The 19,049-nt window shown below is 43.1% G+C and overlaps 1 protein-coding gene across 1 annotated transcript in view; it reads left to right on the top strand.

Annotated features, from left to right (window-relative positions):
- The window catches only part of LOC135089256 (uncharacterized), a 120,368-nt gene that overhangs the window by 45,727 nt on the left and 55,592 nt on the right, over positions 1 to 19,049 (top strand). The window contains 2 exon segments of the mRNA XM_063984705.1: positions 9,206 to 10,311; positions 13,339 to 13,467. Coding sequence (XP_063840775.1) covers positions 9,218 to 10,311; positions 13,339 to 13,467 — 1,223 coding nt within the window. The 5' untranslated portion in view covers positions 9,206 to 9,217.

A 19,049-nucleotide genomic window follows, 5' to 3' on the forward strand; every position in this document is an offset into this window, starting at 1 on the left:
GATGGAAGGTTTGTCTAGTATAAGCTGACAAAAAAGGAACGCATCTCTGAGTGTAATAAAAGATGCATAAGTGTGCGGCTTATTTCATGCTATTACTTTCTTCCTCGGGTTTCCTCTTTGCGCTTCTAGCCAGTACGTCTTCTTGCAGCACATGAAGAGGAGAGAGAATGCGACACTAAATATCCTTAAGTATAAAAAATAAATAAAAATATACAGGAGAGTGTGCTTCTCGTCTCACTATGATTATTATCCCTGGCCTTTCTTACTTTTCAGATCAACTAGAATTTATCCGTCTAATACAGATAGATATGAAGTGTAGCGCTAAGTATAGGAAGTGATGCATGGGTGTGCGTGGCGCCTCATATTATTATTGTCATCCCGGGCCTTCCTTATTCACTCCTCAAACAAAACAATATTTCATCTTCTAGTACACGATAAGGAAGGTAAACAACGACGCTGAGTGCAGGAAATTATACATATCGTAAATTTTTCCTACATGTGCTGCCCTCTTGCTGTCATTCCTCCAAGGTTTCTGTCCTGCACGTATCACTTTCTTGCTGTTTTTCCAAAGTTTTTTTTTTTTTTTTCTCCTACACGTGTCATCTTGCTGTTGTCATTCCACGGTTTCTGTCCTCCACGTATCACTTATTTGTTGTTTTCCCAAAGTTTTTCTCCTACACGTATCACCTTGCTGTTGTCATTCCACGGTTTCTGTCCTCCACGTATCACTTATTTGTTGTTTTCCCAAAGTTTTTCTCCTATACGTATCACCTTGCTGTTGTCATTCCACGGTTTCTGTCCTCCACGTATCACTTTCTTACTATTTTTCCAAAGTTTCCTGCACATGTCACCTTGCTGTTATTTTCGGTCTTCCACGTGTCGCCTTATTCTTATCATTCCAAGGTTGCGTCTTTTCACCCGCCAAACAAACCGTATCGCTTCCTACAATACACGAAAAATAACAACATACGTACAGGAAGTGATACATAAATGTGCTCAACTCACGTCACTTGTCATCTTATTGCTGTTCTTCCTGGTCTTCCTCTCTCACTTTGTCATCTTATTGCTGTTCTTCCTGGTCTTCCTCTCTCACTTCGTCGCATCAGTAAATATGTCCACACTTAATACTAGGAGACAAGATGCGACACTAACTTCATCAAATAATACACGAGTTTGTCATTCTGTTGCTAGGTTATTTAGAATAGTCGCCCCTGGTCTTCTTTCCTCTAAGATAAGCAAGTGTTTCTTCGTTCAGTATACGGAAGAGATAAGGTGAGACGCTTGGTATATGAAATGATACACGAATTTGTTCCACTCCATTCAATGTATCTAGAATTATCATCTGTATTTCACTGTAAATCAAGTGTCTCTTTTTTAGTACACGGAAGAGACAAGACGTGACACTAATTACAAGAAATACGAATCCACCCTACTCCTGTCAGTATATATCATTATCATCCATTGGTGTTCTTTTCACTTTAGATAAGCAAGTGTCTCTCCATTCAGTACACGGAAGAGGCAAGATGTCAGGCGTAGCACAGGAAGGAGTGCAGGAGTCCCCCATTCTCCCGCCACTGTGCATCTTATTAATCTCTTTCTAGGTTTTCTTCTTTGCATTTCTCAAACCAACTATTTCTTTATTCGCTGTACGAAGAACAGACAAACAGCGAGATTCAGTATAGGAAGTGACGCATTTGTCTTTCCTGCACGTGTCATTATAATCATGTTCCTACTCTTATTAGTCTTTAAATTATCATCCTGTCATTCTTCATTCAGTATACGCAAGTAGATGTGTTATGTAACATTACTTATGAGAAATGATGCGTACGTCTACACTACGCCTGGGACTTTGCAACTATCACCCTTAGTCTTCTTTTCACTTAAATCAACGTGCATTTCGTTCACTATATAAGACGAAACGTGTCGCTCAGTACAGAAAATTATAGATATGTCTGCCTTTTTTCCCAGTCCGTCTTCTCAATTCCAGGCTGGGCTCTCTCTCCTCCCTGGTAGTGTGTCCGGGGCGAAGGAGAGGAAGGAAACTTGAATTGATCCAGCTCGTGTCACCTTAGTACTACCATGCTCTTAACTTTTTTCACTTTAGGCGCGTCTCTTCTCTTCCTGGCGGCGTGTCGGAGGCGGGAAGAGGAAGGAGGCAGTGGAGTGCAGGCGGCGGTGTTCCTGCAGGAGACACGTGGCATTAAATTACCGACAGAGAGAGAGTTTGTCCGATTACTGAGACTGTTCCCGTTAAATTGCCTTCACTCACGCGTAAAGGCGGGCTGGGTGCTGGCTGGCCCCTCCTGAGAGAGAGAGAGAGAGAGAGAGAGAGAGAGAGAGAGAGAGAGAGAGAGAGAGAGAGAGAGAGAGAGAGAGAGAGACCTACCTGAAAAAAATCAACAAATCCAAAAGGCAAGAAAAAAAAATGAATAAAAACCAAGAATTCATTCAATCCAGAACCTGACGAGCAAGAGAGAGAGAGAGAGAGAGAGAGAGAGAGAGAGAGAGAGAGAGAGAGAGAAAATGTGGGCGGGCCGCGTAAATCATCATGAATGGTTTGCTTTGGCAGGACATCAGCTGATCAGACCAGAGTTGAGGTGAGAGATGGTTGTCGTCACGAATGAGGCCAACACACAGTCTTCTTCCTGTGGTGCTGAGAATATCTCCTTTTACTGCCGCTAAAAGATGAGCAGTCCTACTAATAAAATCATCCCTAATAATTTTTGCGAGGTTAAAGGACACACACACACACACACACACACACACACACACACACACACACACACACACACACACACACACACACACACACACACACACACACACACACACACACACACATGAGATTTAGCCGGTATCGATTTTTTTTTTTAATTCATGTTGTTTATGTCATTAACAAGTTTTAAAGTCTGACAAACAATGAACCCTTTTCTCAATGTCTCTCTTGAAGAAGAACCCAATTTTTTCCGGTTTAAGGTTTCACGAATATTAAGTATTTCCTAACGATCAAGATTAAACTGAACCCAAATAAAAAAAAAGTGTAAATGATCTTATGAATTAACGAAAAATCTTATGTATTAATGAGAAAAGCAATTCAACAGAGAAACATGGATGAATTAACAATCAAGTAATATAGACGTAATAGACATGAATTTCTTACTTAAGTTATTAATCTTTGAGTAACGAACATACTGAAAAAATATCAAATAAGAAAATAATCGAAATTATTACATATACTTAGAAGAAATTTCAGCTTTATTTACTCTGCAGTACACGTCTATGTTAATTAAGAACGATAATTTAGTCTTCTATGATCATCTTATTCTCCAAAACCCCACACATTTGAGCATCTTAAATCCTAAGAGCTATTAATCCTTTTGTTACAACCACTAATTCAACGTTCTAAGTATCTGATATCCAATCTAGCAGTTAATGAGTTGATTTACTTGCAACAGGAATCTGTACATCAGCGTAACGCCTCCCCTACCTCGCTGCATCGCTCCCTCACTGCCAAGGGCCCCGATCGAAGCTGAAACACATGCGAGGCAGAAACGAGGGAGTGAGGTCAAGGATGATGCACAAATCTGGAACACTGCCAGGAAAAGGAGGGGCAGGATGAACCTTTCTCTCTCTCTCTCTCTCTCTCTCTCTCTCTCTCTCTCTCTCTCTCTCTCTCTCTCTCTCTCTCTCTCTCTCTCTCTCTCTCTCTCTCTCTCTCTCTCTCTCTCTCTCTCTCTCATCGTCAAGAAATTTTCATACTATTGGCCGTGAAATGCAAAAGTGCGCGGCTCTGCTATTTTGTCTTATTGAATCTTCGTTCCATTCACTCGACGTCCACATCAATAATTCTTTGTGGCATTTGGGAGCTGTTGGCAGATTGAGAGAGAGAGAGAGAGAGAGAGAGAGAGAGAGAGAGAGAGAGAGAGAGAGAGAGAGAGAGAGAGAGCGCAACCATAACTCATATATTTCACAAGGGAAAGGAAAAAAATAATAGCGTGTTAACAGAAAAGACAAATGAAGCGAACATAAAATTGAACCATGGACACACACACACACACACACACACACACACACACACACACACACACGAGGATAATTCTTCTTTTTCCAGTGTCGAGCGAATGTTGCAAGTGATAAAGTGGAAACGCCAAAGATAAAGAGGGTTTTGATGTTAATGGATGAGGCTTATTCCCTTCAAGACAGGCAGTGGTGGTGGTGGTGGTGGTGGTGGTGGTGGTGATGGAGAGGGTAATGACGGTAGTTTACAGTGATGGTGAGGGATGGTTAGAGATTATGTGAGTAATGGATGTAATTAGGTTTGTGTGAAGGTGATTTTGTGTTCGTGGTGATCGTGTTGGTGATTTGTGGTGGTGGTGGTGAAGATGGTGGTGACCTCGTTTCTGTACTGAATTTATTGATATAATGGTATTGATGATGATAACAGTGGTGGTGAATGGTAAATCATGGTGAACAAGGTGGTGGCTGTTGATTAACTTATGCGTGTATTAAGTGGTGAGAATATAATAGTGGTGATAGGAGTGGTGGTGACGTTAGTGGTGTACAGATATGTAAAGGCGATGGTATTAGTGTTGGTGACAGTTGTAGTGTTGCAAATAAACACATTACCTTAGTTAAATTTGTGGTCAATAAGTCTTAAGGTCATCAGTAATTTTAAAGAAGAGTAAAGATAAGATTGCTCCGACATCAACCAAATGAGGCAGAAGATGAATGAACGGGAAGTGACTGATGAACAAGGACTGGAAGGGAACCCGTGAAAATGCCGTTGTGAATGTTAAGGAAATTAGATTTGTAATGAAAATCTACGAAACGAACAAAACTTATCACAATAATCACAATAATGCTGACAGAGTTTGAAAGCACATATAAGGGAATTAAAAATACAATAAATAAAAAAAAAAAGAAGTAATGCTAAGAACAAGAAAATACACTAGAGAAAAGAAGTTGTTATAAGACTTCTTAAAATAATCAAAACTCGCCACAGAAATAAAAATTGTCCTAAGAAATAACGAGAAATTGAAAATGCGAATGAATGAAGGAATATGAATCAAATAAGAAGCAAAGCAACTTAATGAAAAGAAAGACATTGTTTTCTTCATTCTTGAACATTGAGTAATGAGTGCAGTAAAAACCTTCCTTTGTGCCAGCGTTCATTTCTGTATTCTTGACGGTTTCAAAGTATTGTATTATACTAATATCAAACCCTTACCTTAAGACGCAGACACAATACGACAGAACCCAACACAGTCACCATCCAAAAGTTTATCCATTCATCAATAAACAAAGTGAATGGGAAGGAATTTTCTCTTTTACTATCTTACATCTATTAGTTTAATTTACATAGTGCAGTCAGTCATGAATAACCTTCCTTTGTTTTTCTTTGTGATCTTTTGAAACGGATGAAAGAGTAGGTGGGCGGCACTTGAGTCTGCACCCTGGACATGGATTCGAGCCGGGAGCCAGGGATTTGTAGATAGACACAGCAAACCCTCCAGCGAAGAGCCCCGGGGGAGGAACAAACGTTGTGCACTGAAGTTTTCTTTGCCTGTATTGCCACCAGACGTCAGAGGAACCGACAGTGGAGGCACCGCGAGGATTCCCCGTAAGCCTCGCCTCTGAGGAGTTAAACAACTTTATCCTGACCCAGAACCTACAATGTAGTTACTCGTACCTGGCAGACGAAGCAAGCGTGGTCTCTAGTTTTCAAGGTCTCCCTCCCTTCCTCTCTCTCTCTCTCTCTCTCTCTCTCTCTCTCTCTCTCTCTCTCTCTCTCTCTCTCTCTCTCTCTCTCTCTCTCTCTCTCTCTCTCTCTCTCTCTCTCTCTCTCTCTCTCTCTCTCTCTTTGTAGATTCATCTTTTTCTCTCGTTTCCTCACCCTTTCTTTCTTATAATTACTCGTCTGAATTCACGCGTTTGCTTAATTAAGGCAATAAATACAGTTTTAGCTTTTCTTAGGCAGTCAGTTCGTTTTTTCCAGACAAGTGAAGGCTTCGGTAATGTGAACACAGAACATAAAACTTAAAATACTAACAATTTGCACTTTAAAGAAAATGAAAGAATGTAACTGCGATGGTTAAAAGAGCGGAACGGAGCAAGACAGACCCTAATGAGTTTTCCGTGCATTTTTTTCATTCACAAGCTGTCCCTGAAACGCAGTTCTAGAGGAAAAGAGAACGGATAGGGCACTATGACCGAGGTGAGTCTGCATCAATGGGTTATCACAGAGGAGCAAAAGGGGGGAGGCTTTTGGAAAATTTATTGGTGAGGGGAGGATAATAGAAGGCCTATCTACACAAAGGTTTCTCGTGTATCACTGTTGTCACCATTTATAGTGGAAGCTGCACGTTTGTTTGACTTGTATCCCACTGCTGTCACCATATACATCAGTAGCTGGGGGTGGGCTTGCCTTCTATCCTATCACTGTCACCATTTATGTTCAAAGCTGCACGTGGGTTTGTTATACATCCCACCACTGCCACCATTCATGCTTGAAGCTATATTTGGTCTTGTCTTCTACCCCACCAGTCCCCCTTTACGTTCAAAGCTCCACTTTAGGCTATCTTTTATTTTACCGCTATTCTGGTGTCACCATTTATGTTCAAAGTTGCGCATAGGCTTATCTTCTATCCCACCGCTGTCACCATTTATGTTCGAAGCTGCATGTTTGATTTTCTTGTATCCCTTCGCTGTCAACATTTATGCTTGAAGCTGTACGTGGGTTTTTCATGCCTCCCACCGCTGCCACCATTCATGCTGGGAGCCGCCACACACGCAGGGTAGGCGATAAATCCTTGCTTTGTTTCAATGGCTCAGTTATTGAATGGACAGGGAACGCATTCCCAAAAAGCTGGCGACCGCTGAGCCGACGGACAGTTACGGTGAAACGGGTTCAGGGAGGAATGATGCCACGTGTTTTCTTTGTCTACTGCGCGAGGAGTCTTGAAAACAAAAATGTGTGTCCCTTTAGTTCTCTCTCTCTCTCTCTCTCTCTCTCTCTCTCTCTCTCTCTCTCTCTCTCTCTCTCTCTCTCTCTCTCTCTCTCTCTCTCTCTCTCTCTCTGATACAAGTGGCCATTCCTCATTTTCTTTCATCAATTACTGTTACTTGCTGCATCATTTTTCTCCCAGGCACTTTGATCCTTTCTTTCTCATTCCATTCCCATTGCAGTCGACTAATTTTTCTCTCCTTTCTTTCTTTCTTTCTTTTCCTCATCGATACTGAATGCACTCTTTCATCCTCTTTGCATATTTTACATTCCTTACCTTAGTTCTCTCACTTTTTTCCCCTTATGATGCTGCCAGTTCCATTATTTGTCTTTCTTTCTTTTGTTTTATCCTTCTTTTTCTCGCGTCATACCGAATTTATTTACTTTTCGTTCCCATTGTAGTACTGAATGCACGAGAGAGAGAGAGAGAGAGAGAGAGAGAGAGAGAGAGAGAGAGAGAGAGAGAGAGAGAGAGAGAGAGAGGACTACAAAGACAGACAGACAGACAGATAGACTTACAGGCAAACCGACAGAGAAACCTACCAATTGATAAAACACCAGTTAAAAGTCAAGCAGAAAGGCAGGCAGACAAAGAGAAACAAGGAAACAAAATAGAACATCCAGACAAGTGAGAATAGACAAACATGCTGAAAAAAACAAACAGCAATATAGACGCCAGGAGACAGAAAAATGTAGAGAGAAAAATTGAGTAGGAGATGAGAGAGAGAAAGGGAGGGGAGAGAGGAAAGTTGAGGCAAGGTCATTGATATTACACAACTTTAGGACAATCGTGGAGGGTCGGGGTGGTGGCGAGGGTAGGAAGGCAGCAGGGCGCCTGGCAACATATCCCAGAAAATCCTTTCATAATTACCTTCTTTTCCCTCATGGCCAGAGTGAACTAAGCTGGATGACTTTTCTTTGTGTTATCGTATTTCTTGCTTCGTGAAAGTTTGCTTTTGTTCTCACCTTCCTTCCTTCCTTCCTTCTTCCTTTCTTTGTTTCATTTATCTTTTTTTTTTAAATGTTTTTTTTATGATTTCATGTTGTTAATTATGTTTGTTCTGTGTTCTTGTTTGGTCATGTGTTTTGTGTTTGTGTGTTTTATTTTTCCTTGTAGTCTTGTCCTTGTGTCTCTTCCTTTATCTTTCTTTCTCTCATTTTTTTTATTCTCTTCCATATTTTCTTTTCCTTTTTTTCTTTTTCTTCTTTTCTCCTCCTCCTCCTCCTCCTCCTCCTCCTAACACTTATTGCCACTATTCTTTCGTCGCTTTACTTCAATCTCTCTCTCTCTCTCTCTCTCTCTCTCTCTCTCTCTCTCTCTCTCTCTCTCTCTCTCTCTCTCTCTCTCTCTCTCTCTCTCTCTCTCTCTCTCTCTCTCTCTCTCTCTCTCTCTCTCTCTCTCTCTCTCTCTCTCTCTCTCCACAATAAATAGATCGTTTCACTTAATACAAATACCAGCAGGCTGTAGAAAAACCCACATGCACTGGAAAGAAAGGACCATCAGCTACCACTCAACAAAGAGACAGTGCGAGGCTTGCGGTGATGTTCAGCATAAAGTATGAAGTCATTCCACAAATCCCACTTGAAGGAACATAAGCTGTAGCAGGGCAGAAAAGAGAGGGAGGGAAGCAGATTATTCCTGTCGGCACTGGGCAAAGCGGATAAGGGACAGACAGAAGCGTGTTCATTCTTGTCTGTGTTGAAGGAAGAGAGAGGGAGATGCGAGTGGGCGAGCAAGCAGTGGTGGTGTGTAGCTGTGCCACGGACGCTGTCTGTTTTATATATTTATAGGTTGTGCTTCGTACGTATGTAATATTTGTGTAAGCTGGACATCCCCCACATGTCAGCATTTATATTCGTAAGCGAGACATGACAGTGCAAGTGTGTGTGTAGTGTGTGTGTGTGTGTGTGTGTGTGTGTGTGTGTGTGTGTGTGTGTGTGTGTGTGTGTGTGAGTGTGTTTATTTAGTCGTCGCCACAAGGCATGAGCTACATATTCCGTCTCCATATCCGTATTTGTCCAGTTTTTCTTAGGCTGATGTATGTACACTCCTCGCCCCTGTTGCCTCTATCATTTCGTGTGTGTGTGTGTGTGTGTGTGTGTGTGTGTGTGTGTGTGTATGCGTGCGAAAGCTATAGGTACAAAGCTGCAAGAACGTCAACAATCTGTCTTTAAAGTGTTTTTTCCTCCTCTCTCCTGCAGGTGATGTGAGTGATGACGGGAAGAAACGTTCCTCTCCCTCGCACCGCTTCTCCCAGGCCCCTCAGACCCCTGCTTCCTCTTCTACTGGTGGTGTTTTGCTGCTCCGCTCCTGCCCATCCTGCCTCCTCGGTGGGGAGGCAGGGAGCTGGGGGCGATGCAGGGCAGACGGGAAGCAGGGGCGTGCTGAGCAGTGTGTGGCGGCACGGCGGGGCGCCCCATCCTCTGAATACCGATGACTCACACAATCCCAAAGGAGAAGGTGAAGTGGTCGGGGCAAGGACTTGGGATCCGGATGATGGAGATTACAGTGAGTCACGAAGCGTGGCATTACGAAAGAGAAGGCATCTGTATCACGGGGAATACCCAGTGAGCAGAAAAAGTGCGCATCGATCTCACGAGTCCTTGGATGCTGACGAACGCTCATCTCAAAATAGCAAAAGGTCCTCCTCGTCCTTCTTCGTCTCCTCAGATTGGAGACAACCCACAAGTTCCTCAGGACGCAAGGGGCCGAGGGATATCCGTCCAGGAAATTGGGCTCAGGAAGCCGGAGAGTTTAAGCGGGTATCGAGCGGGGATGAGAGCAGCAAGAGAAAAGCGTCTCCGTCACAACACAAGTCCTCTATTATGAGAGGAAAAGGAGAGTGGCGGCGGGCGGCGAGGGGAAGCGAATTGCTCTCTCGGCGGGGGCGGAAAGTGCTGCAAGACAACACCCAGGGCGACTTTCAGGCAGACAGGAATATCGCACGCTTCACCTCCCACGAGAATGAGAACCCCAGTCACTCCAGCACGCCCCTTGGGGAACGACCGGCGGCCCTCGGCACAGACGGGACGCCACGCATTGATCACTTCGGCGTGCCGGTAGACACCAACGCAGGATACATTCCCCCAAGCATAGACCCGGCAGCCTACCCTCTCCGGGATCACCAGTGGCACTCCGGCACTGGCACCATGCCACTCGAGGCGCAGCAAACTGGTTTCTCGCACTACGGGGACAGTCTGCAGCCGGGACTTGTGGACCAAACCTCTTACGACCTGGAGGAGGTACTGGCGAGGGAGAGGGCGGCGCTGGCGGCCAACACTCTTATGGTGCACCAGCCTCCGCTTGAGTGAGTGTTCAGTGAGTGTTGCTGTAGGGAGGGAGAGAAAGAGAGGGGAGATGGTTTGACTCTCTCTCTCTCTCTCTCTCTCTCTCTCTCTCTCTCTCTCTCTCTCTCTCTCTCTCTCTCTCTCTCTCTCTCTCTCTCTCTCTCTCTCTCTCTCCCTCCCTCCCTCCCTCCCTCCCTCCCTCCCTCCCTCCCTCCCTCTCTCTCTCTCTCTCTCTCTCTCTCTCTCTCTCTCTCTCTCTCTCTCTCTCTCTCTCTCTCTCTCTCTCTCTCTCTCTCTCTCTCTCTCTCTCTCTCTCTCTCTCTCTGAAAATTTCACATTCCTCATCTAATTTAGTCCATGCATAGATCATGAAGTAATTTCTTATAATATGAGAGCCTGGTTTTCTTGTTTTTTCTATTTCATTTTCAAGTGAGTCGCGGCGCATTCAAGTAACAAGAGACACAACACATGCTTGACATTTTATTCGTCTTTTTTGCCTCTTTCTTTACTCCCGCTCCAGTGGCTTCGTAAGTTATTTCTTTTCCTCTCTTAAAATCTCTCCGTTCTGTGACTTCATGAATTCTCCAGCAGACTTCACGACGCGACACATTCACAACCAGAATTTATTATTGGGCGAACTTGCAGATACACACACACACACACACCACGACCACTTCATATCCTCATTATATCACGTCACCGCTCCTTCCCCCCAAAAAAATCTCTCACGGACACCACGACACCATGACCTTCAGAGACGTCCCATCAAAGGCATATAACATTACGACTGCGAGCCTCCCTTCACCACTACTTCGCCTCCCTCCTTTCCGATCCGCCAGCACCAAAGAGACGCTCAGGGCTGGTAGAGCTCACGCCTCCCGCTTATGTACCTCGCCCCTCACAGGTTCTCATGTCCCTGTTTCTCTTATGGGCTGAAATACTGTGTCTCCTTAAGCCTCTGACGCAAACCTAAGCTTCCAGACCGACCATCCAAGCCTCCAGGTGCTACAGGCTCAAGATGTAAAGTCCCTCCTGGCACTGTGGAGTTAAGACGTTGACAAGTGTATGGAAATGTATAATGAAACAAGCAAGTCGACTGCAAAGCGTAAAGAAAGCGAAAAATAGAACCTCACAAATCCACCAAAAAATTATAAGGGACTATGAACTAAACGTAATTCTATAAACTCCAAAAAAGAATAAATAAATAAAATTAAATAAAATTAAAATTAAAGATAAAATAAAAGTACGAAAAAATATATAAATTCAATAAAAAAAAAAGTAGAAAAGGTATTTGTATTTAACTAAAACATTACAAAAATTAAGACCGTCTGCTTGAGTCCAAGTTGAAATGATCATTAACGGTCAATCTTATCAGTAAAACTCGTACTTTTCTTAACGAGACCAGCAGAAAGCAGCAGGATTACCACCTCCAGAACCAACAATAATGAGAGTTGCATCAAAGCATTACTGTCTGGTGTAGCATTACTTAAAGATCTCATATTGAACCTTACCGTCTTATCTCTCTTACGTAAATGAATGGACAAGATCCCAAGCAGTGTTATAATCAAGACTAATCGTTACACCTCCGCAAAAATTCTACGCATAATGTCAGCCACTTTTCATTCATGCGCGCTTTTACCCTTGAAATATCTTGATTTGGTTATTCATGAGGGAGAAAAATAGCGCGGAGCCACAAATTAGATTCTCTCCCGAAGAATTGGTGGCGCGAAGGGAGTTACTAGATTAAATTTGCTTCGGTGCCTCAGAGATTCAATTTAATAATATACGCATCAAGCTCCTGTGTGATTGTTGAGCCGTTCTGTCCTTTTCCTTAAGTACCATACACACACACACACACACACACACACACACACACACACACACACTGGTCAGTTCTTATCAATTTGGGTGCAGATTTATCCCTTCATCTCCTGAATAGCCCTTTCCCATCCCTTCCCTTCCCTCTCCTTCCCTTCCCTTTCTTTCTCTTCTCTTCTCTTCTCTTCCTTTCCCATCCCTTCCCTTCCCTTCCCTTCCCTTCCCTTCCCTTCCCTTCCCTTCCCTTCCCTTCATTTTCCTTCCCTTTCCTTCTCTCCACTTTCCTTCTCTTCCTTTCCCTTCCCTCCTCTTCCCTTTCCTTCCCTTTCCTTCCCTTCCATTCCCTTCCATTCCCTTCCTTTCTCTTTCCTTCTCTTCCCTTCCCTCTCCTTCCCCTTCCTTTCCCTTCCTTTCCTTTCCCTTTCCTTCCCTTCCCTTCCCTTCTTTTCCCTTCCTTTCTTTTCCCTTCCCTTCCCTTCCCTTCCCTTTTCCTTTTCCTTCCCTTCCCTTCCCTTCCCTTCCCTTTCCCTTTCCTTCCTTCCCTCCCCTTGCCCCTTCCATACTCTACCTCCCATTCTTACACTTCTGAGCTACACTGGGACACTTTGATGGCAATCCTGAAGGACTCAACCACTTCACCTACCCAACATCACCACTATATTCCTTCACCATACTTTAATCACTCTACCTTCACCTTGTATTCCCATTACACAGCACCTCTCATACCATCACCACCATACATTCACTATATCATCTTCAGTTAGTGTTTCATCACCATATTTTCATCACCATACCTTCTTTACCGTACGTTTCAACACACCGTCACCACTTTTCCTTACCACCGTGCTCTCATATTCGCTCACCATAACGTCACCACCACCACCGTAATCATGTCACCATCACACCATCATACTTGTCTCATCATCACCAAACCTCTCACTACCATATAATCACTACACAAGGTACCATTCCGACACGCTTACGAGTATTTTCTAAGTCCACTGAGATAATTAGCCACGTTTTCAAGAGTGTTTCTCCTTTTGATTACGTAGAAATCTTGTTAATCTGTCACTATAAGTACGAAAACATTCTTAAAGTATCGTGTAACTTCAATTAGAGCCTTTGAAAGTGGTCGAGGTATGATGTAGAAGATTTCTGAATAATATTTATACACTTACTACACCTTGCCTTACCTTTGTAATCATCAGTGCCTCTCACCTTTCACCCAGCTCCTTCCACAGTGATCCCGGCTGCGGCTGCTGGGAGACTGACACTGAAAAGTCCTACTGGGAGTGTAGCTGCTGGAACTGTAACCTCAACCAAGTCCCAACCAACTTCTCCGGCCCTGTCAGCATTATGTAAGTACTCAGTATGTCAGCTTTTCAGTATTTCAACTGGTACCTTCTCTCTTTCATGTATTCTACTTTTTTTTATTTGTTTATTTATTTGTCTTTTTTTTTATTCATCCTTTTTTCTTTTTTTTGTCACGTAAAGGTTTTGTAGTCTTCGTCGTTAAAATGAGGTGGTGTGAAAACTGCTATATTTTCTTCCTGTCTTATCATACAACAGGATTCCCGCTACACAAGACTTGCTGTTTCCTTTCATTCCTCTTATATCCACTTTACTAATGGGAGAGTTGACCGGTATCCTCACTCTCTCATCGTTTTCGCTTCTAAAATCTGGAATTCTCTGTTTCCGTTTATTTTTCGTATCAAGACACATTCGTAACCAAATAAGTCAACTCAGTCCTGATGCAACCTTTTCTCCTTTTTTTTTTTTTGTCAAACCAGAATTATTTGTATTGTTTTAGTTTGTAATTCTTCCTTACCTTCACCTACACACACAGAAATATACAGCATTTATTTCTAATACAACAAACTTAGAACATCGTGTCTTTTAGAGGAAAACAGCATATGGAAGTTAAATCATATATTGTACATAAAAAGAAAAGTATGAAAAAAAAAGGATCCCTGAGTCATGCTTCACTTGGCTTCCTTTGCCCCTAAGCAGCACAGCAGCAGGTCGGCTCAAAGGGGACGAGTATCTGTGAGGGAAAAGGGAGACGCGGTGGCCTGGGGCGAGACATCAACTTGAGGGAGATGGAGAGAGGAAGGGGGAGGGGGACGGAGGTAGACAGAAATGGAAGAGTAGAAGCAGAGAGAGAGAGAGAGAGAGAGAGAGAGAGAGAGAGAGAGAGAGAGAGAGAGAGAGAGAGAGAGAGAGAGAGAGACTGGAACAAACAAGCTAGAAAGTAAGGAAAGAAGAAGGAGAGAGAAGCAAAGAGAGAGACAGACTGACGGACAAAAACAGAGATAAGAGAGAGAGAGAGAGAGAGAGAGAGAGAGAGAGAGAGAGAGAGAGAGAGAGAGAGAGAGAGAGAGAGGGGACTATGCATGGAAAAACAACTTCTCTCGTTAAGCTTTGAATACGAGACTGGACGAGTGACAGAGGGTTCGTAAGAGACACAAGACAAGGGAGGGCGTGACGGAGTACAAGTGTGGCGCTGAGAATAACACACTGTGGAAGGCAAGAGAGGTTGAGACGTCCCCTTATGGTATTCCCCGCCATGCTCTCTCAAGTTATAACCCGAAGGCAGTTATGTACGAGTAAATGAACCACAACGCGCCGACAGCCGTGACGCAGAGGGTGTGAAGGGTTATTGGGAGACCCTTATTGTGTGGGAGGTCACTTTGAGAGAGAGAGAGAGAGAGAGAGAGAGAGAGAGAGAGAGAGAGAGAGAGAGAGAGAGAGAGAGAGAGAGACTTGACTACTGACTGACTGGTTGACTAACTTACTAACGCTCTGGCTCATTCACTCATTCATTCACTGGTTTGCTGACAGACAGACATATTGACTAACTGAATGAATGAATGACTGGTTGACTGGCTGACTCGCCGACTGAGTTATTGAACTGACTTACCAACTGACCTCCTCACTGACCGTGGGTGTATATGTATGTGTGTGTGTGTGTGTGTGAGAGAGAGAGAGAGAGAGAGAGAGAGAGAGAGAGAGAGAGAGTGTCCGCTTTGAAATCGAGATCATGGAAATTGCTGCTGTTCCTTGTCCATTACCACTCTACCTTACACCTTCCTGTTTACCTCCACTGATAATCTTTTAGTCAGAGAAACACGCCATTAATTCAGTATGACTCACGGACCACTGGCAGCTCACTTTGTCATACCCGGAAACGGAACCATTTGATTTTTTTACGTATCAGCAAAAGACAGAGGGAGACTAAATGGGAACTACCTGGAAAATTACTTGTGTCTACTGGAAAATCATATGTCTGCCGAAAAATTATTTGTGGAAAATTACTTGTGTCTACTGAAAAATCATATGTCTGCCGAAAAATTATTTGTATGTTCTGGAATACTCATGTGTACTGGAAAATTAATTATGTCTACTGAAAAATTACATAGGATTCCTTGAAAAATTATATCGCTTAATGGAAAATCATTCAAGCCCACTGGAAAAAAAAATACTCATGTCTTCTGGAAAATTATTCATATATACTGGAAAGCTACTCACGTGTACTTTCAACATCAGGAAAACTCTGTAAAATAACCAACAATCTCAACAACAATCTCTACTTCATCACCATCAAATCCACTCAACAAAGAACAAAGAAAGCTAACTGGAAAATCACCACTAACTACCCAGAAAATTAATGGAAGATAACCACCAATTCTGAACGTGGAGGTGGTGGAGGCGGTGGAGGCGGCTGGCGGGGAGTAAGGAGGGGGAGGTGGGGGAAGATGGGCCATTTAGCGTGGATGGGGAATTCCAGTTGGAGTTAAGGGAAGGGAACGCATTTAAGTGTTACGGGTGGACCAGCTGGCTCGTTTTAGATCCTTAGACCTCTGGGGACGTGACGCTGTGTGACGGAGCTGACGGGAAGGGAGGAGGAAAGGGATGTGATTAAGAAGCATTAGTAAATCATAAGGAAAGTGACTAAATGGATATGGGTGAAGGTGGAGAGAGAGAGAGAGGGGGGAGAGAGGGAGAGAGGGAGAAAGAGAGAGAGACAAAACTCCTGTTTCCTTATGCTCATTTCTGGGAGTCACATCAGTTCGCACTTCAACTTGGCGTCAATTTCTCCTGACCGTCTCTTTCCAGTCTTGAAGAGCGCTGAAGCGAAACATGATTCCAGAGACTGCGGGAGGCGCCTCTGTGGACCGTATCAAACCAGATTGGAGGGGCCCGAGGCAAGACCCGCCATCAAGGAACGGACTACTTACTTTCACAAGGCAAATTGAAGGGTTGTTGCCGGATGCTCGCTGGAGATGGCGGGCCGCCCTTAAGATAGCGGCGAAAGAGATTAGATTCGCGATGAATAATGATGAGGGGAAAGTCTATTTGGGAAAAGACTTACATGCTGGAGGTTTATACGTGAAAACTTTCTTGTAGCATCCGTGTCCTCGTGGGGTAGGGATTAGATTCACAAGAAATGATGATGACAAGTGTATTAAACTATTCGAAAAAGAAAATTAACATACTGTCAATTTATACTTTATCCTTTTATCGTTCATGTTCTCCTGATCTTGTATTTGAGAAGGAGAGAAAACTCCGAAAACTTAAGGAAACGGAAGTAAAGGCATAGAGCAATGGAGGAAGAAACCCGGAAACCGAAAAGGAGAGAAGCTGCTGCAGGGGGAGTGAGACTTGATTCCCTCGCCTCGCCTCTCCTCTCCTCTAAGGAAGGGGCCTCGTCTACATAAGCTTCTTTCTCCCTCATCCAATTCATGTATTCATAGCTGCATGCAAATCTAATTGAGTATCGAACTGACTCCGCCGCGGCAAAGACCCAAATGATTAAACCGAGGACCAAACTGGAGGGGACTGTGAAAACCTGACGCGGGCACGAGATCAGGAAGGGAAGGGGTGAGATGGGCATAGGAGAAGGAAGCGGTACGGAAAACAGAATTTATAGAGGGAGGAGGAGTACAACGAAGGAAAGGGAAGGATGGTAGATGCAAAAAGAGTGTTGTAGAGAATAAAAACAAACAGGAACAAGGGGAAGGATAAATGTTGAGACAGGCCAAAGGAAGGAAGCAGAAAATATAACAAGATTAAGAGAAAAAGAATAGAACGAGAAGAAGGAAGGGCGAGGGAGCCATGCAGGAGGGAAATAATAGACAAAACAACACTACAGATTAAGAAGGGAAGGAATGGAGGAGGCGCACAGAAACTGAGCAACAGACAGATGGACAAAAGTACGAAGGGGAGAGGTGAGGGAGTGATAGAGCAAAGAACCAGAAGAGAGAACAAGTCTGGAAGAGCAAAGGGAAAGGGAAGAAATGGATGAGGAAAGCTTTAAGGAAGGAAGTGACAGAAGGAACAAGGAGAAAAACAACGAAGGGGAAGGGACGGGACGAGGATAAAGGCAGGAAGTAAGAGAAACACTGAGAGAAAAACACAAACTAGAAGCAAGGCAAGAGAAAGGAATGAGAGACAACATAGAAAACGTGAAATATGAGATAATTTTTTTCCCCAAGAGAAATCAAAAGTGAAAATACTGCAAAATATGTGAAGCAAAGGCGGAAGCTGTATTGGTGGAGGCAAATAGTCCATCTGAGGGAGGTCAACTTTTCCACCTGATTGAGACTCTCCGGCAACTTGACACACACTCGCCAGGTGATGGATGACCCCAAGGCGAGGCGCTGATACTGAGTTGCGGGATTGACTTCCTCTTTTTCACCTGAGTCTCTCGATCACAACAAGATGGATCTCACGAAGGCTCCAACTTTTCCTTTGATCCCTGTTTGAAGTTATGGATAAAGTTTAAACATCAAAAGAAAGCACATAAGACAGCTAGGGCACTTTAAGCTTGGAGGGAGGAAGCTGCAGGAAGTTAAATGAAGTGGAGGTGAACAAGCGTGCGTCTCTTAGTGAGATCATAAGTGGCTTTCAGTGGTTGTTTGTAAGGGCTCTTGTCACATTAAAGATTTATGTTAGTGGTGGGATTTAAGGAACACAAAATACTTAGAGTGTTATAGTGGGAAGTGCGAGAGTTAAAGAGTAGAAAATGATGAACTGAAGATCATATTAAGGTAATAGAGATAAAGAATAGAAAGTGATAGGAGTTAAAATGTAGATTAAAGTGTTAAAAGCTATGAGAGAAAGACTTAAGAGTGATATAAGGAATAAGACTTAAAGAGAAAAACACTAAGAGTAAAAAAAAACAAGTGTTAATAATTAAAAACAAAGAATTAAGAGAAAAATAGAAAATGCCAAGAGTTAATAAGGAAAAAAAAATCGAGAAATATTTTTAAACACATCTCCTTTTCTTAAGACTTCCATGGACTTACACATATCAATCAGTCCCTTAGTTCACATGTACCTATAGAGAACTCCAATCAATACGCCACAACAATGGAATCATTTAGCACCGAGCTTTACAGAAAACATCATATTATTACTTCAAGTGTATGCCCGCCAGACGCTTCCATTAAGTGGCTTTTTAATCGTGTTTCCTTCAACGTGAATTCCCGCGACGACTCTGGATGTCCCTATTTACTCAGACTAATCGGGGCGTTTAATCATCTGAGGATCTTCGACTGTGAAATGTCAGGAGAAACTTTTAACTAGTGTAAGTCTGGGGTATTTGAGACGTGTCTGTTTATCTATCTGTCAATCTATCTATTTATCTGTCTATTATATCTATCTGTATATCTACTTATCCATCTATCTATCTATATATCTATTTATCTGTCTACCTATATGTATCTATCTATCTATCCATCCATCAATCCATTCATTTATCTATTTATCTATCTATCTATCTGTTCATCCATCCATCTATCCATCCATCCATCCATCCATCCATCCATCCATCTCTCCGTCTATCTACCTATCTATCCATCTGACTGTCTATTTTTTCTGTATCTATATATTATTACAAGTTTACCATGGAGGTTGGAGTTTCATTTTGAGTGGAGAG

Source organism: Scylla paramamosain, chromosome 32 (genome assembly GCF_035594125.1).
Source record: "Scylla paramamosain isolate STU-SP2022 chromosome 32, ASM3559412v1, whole genome shotgun sequence".
NCBI lineage: Eukaryota > Metazoa > Arthropoda > Malacostraca > Decapoda > Portunidae > Scylla > Scylla paramamosain.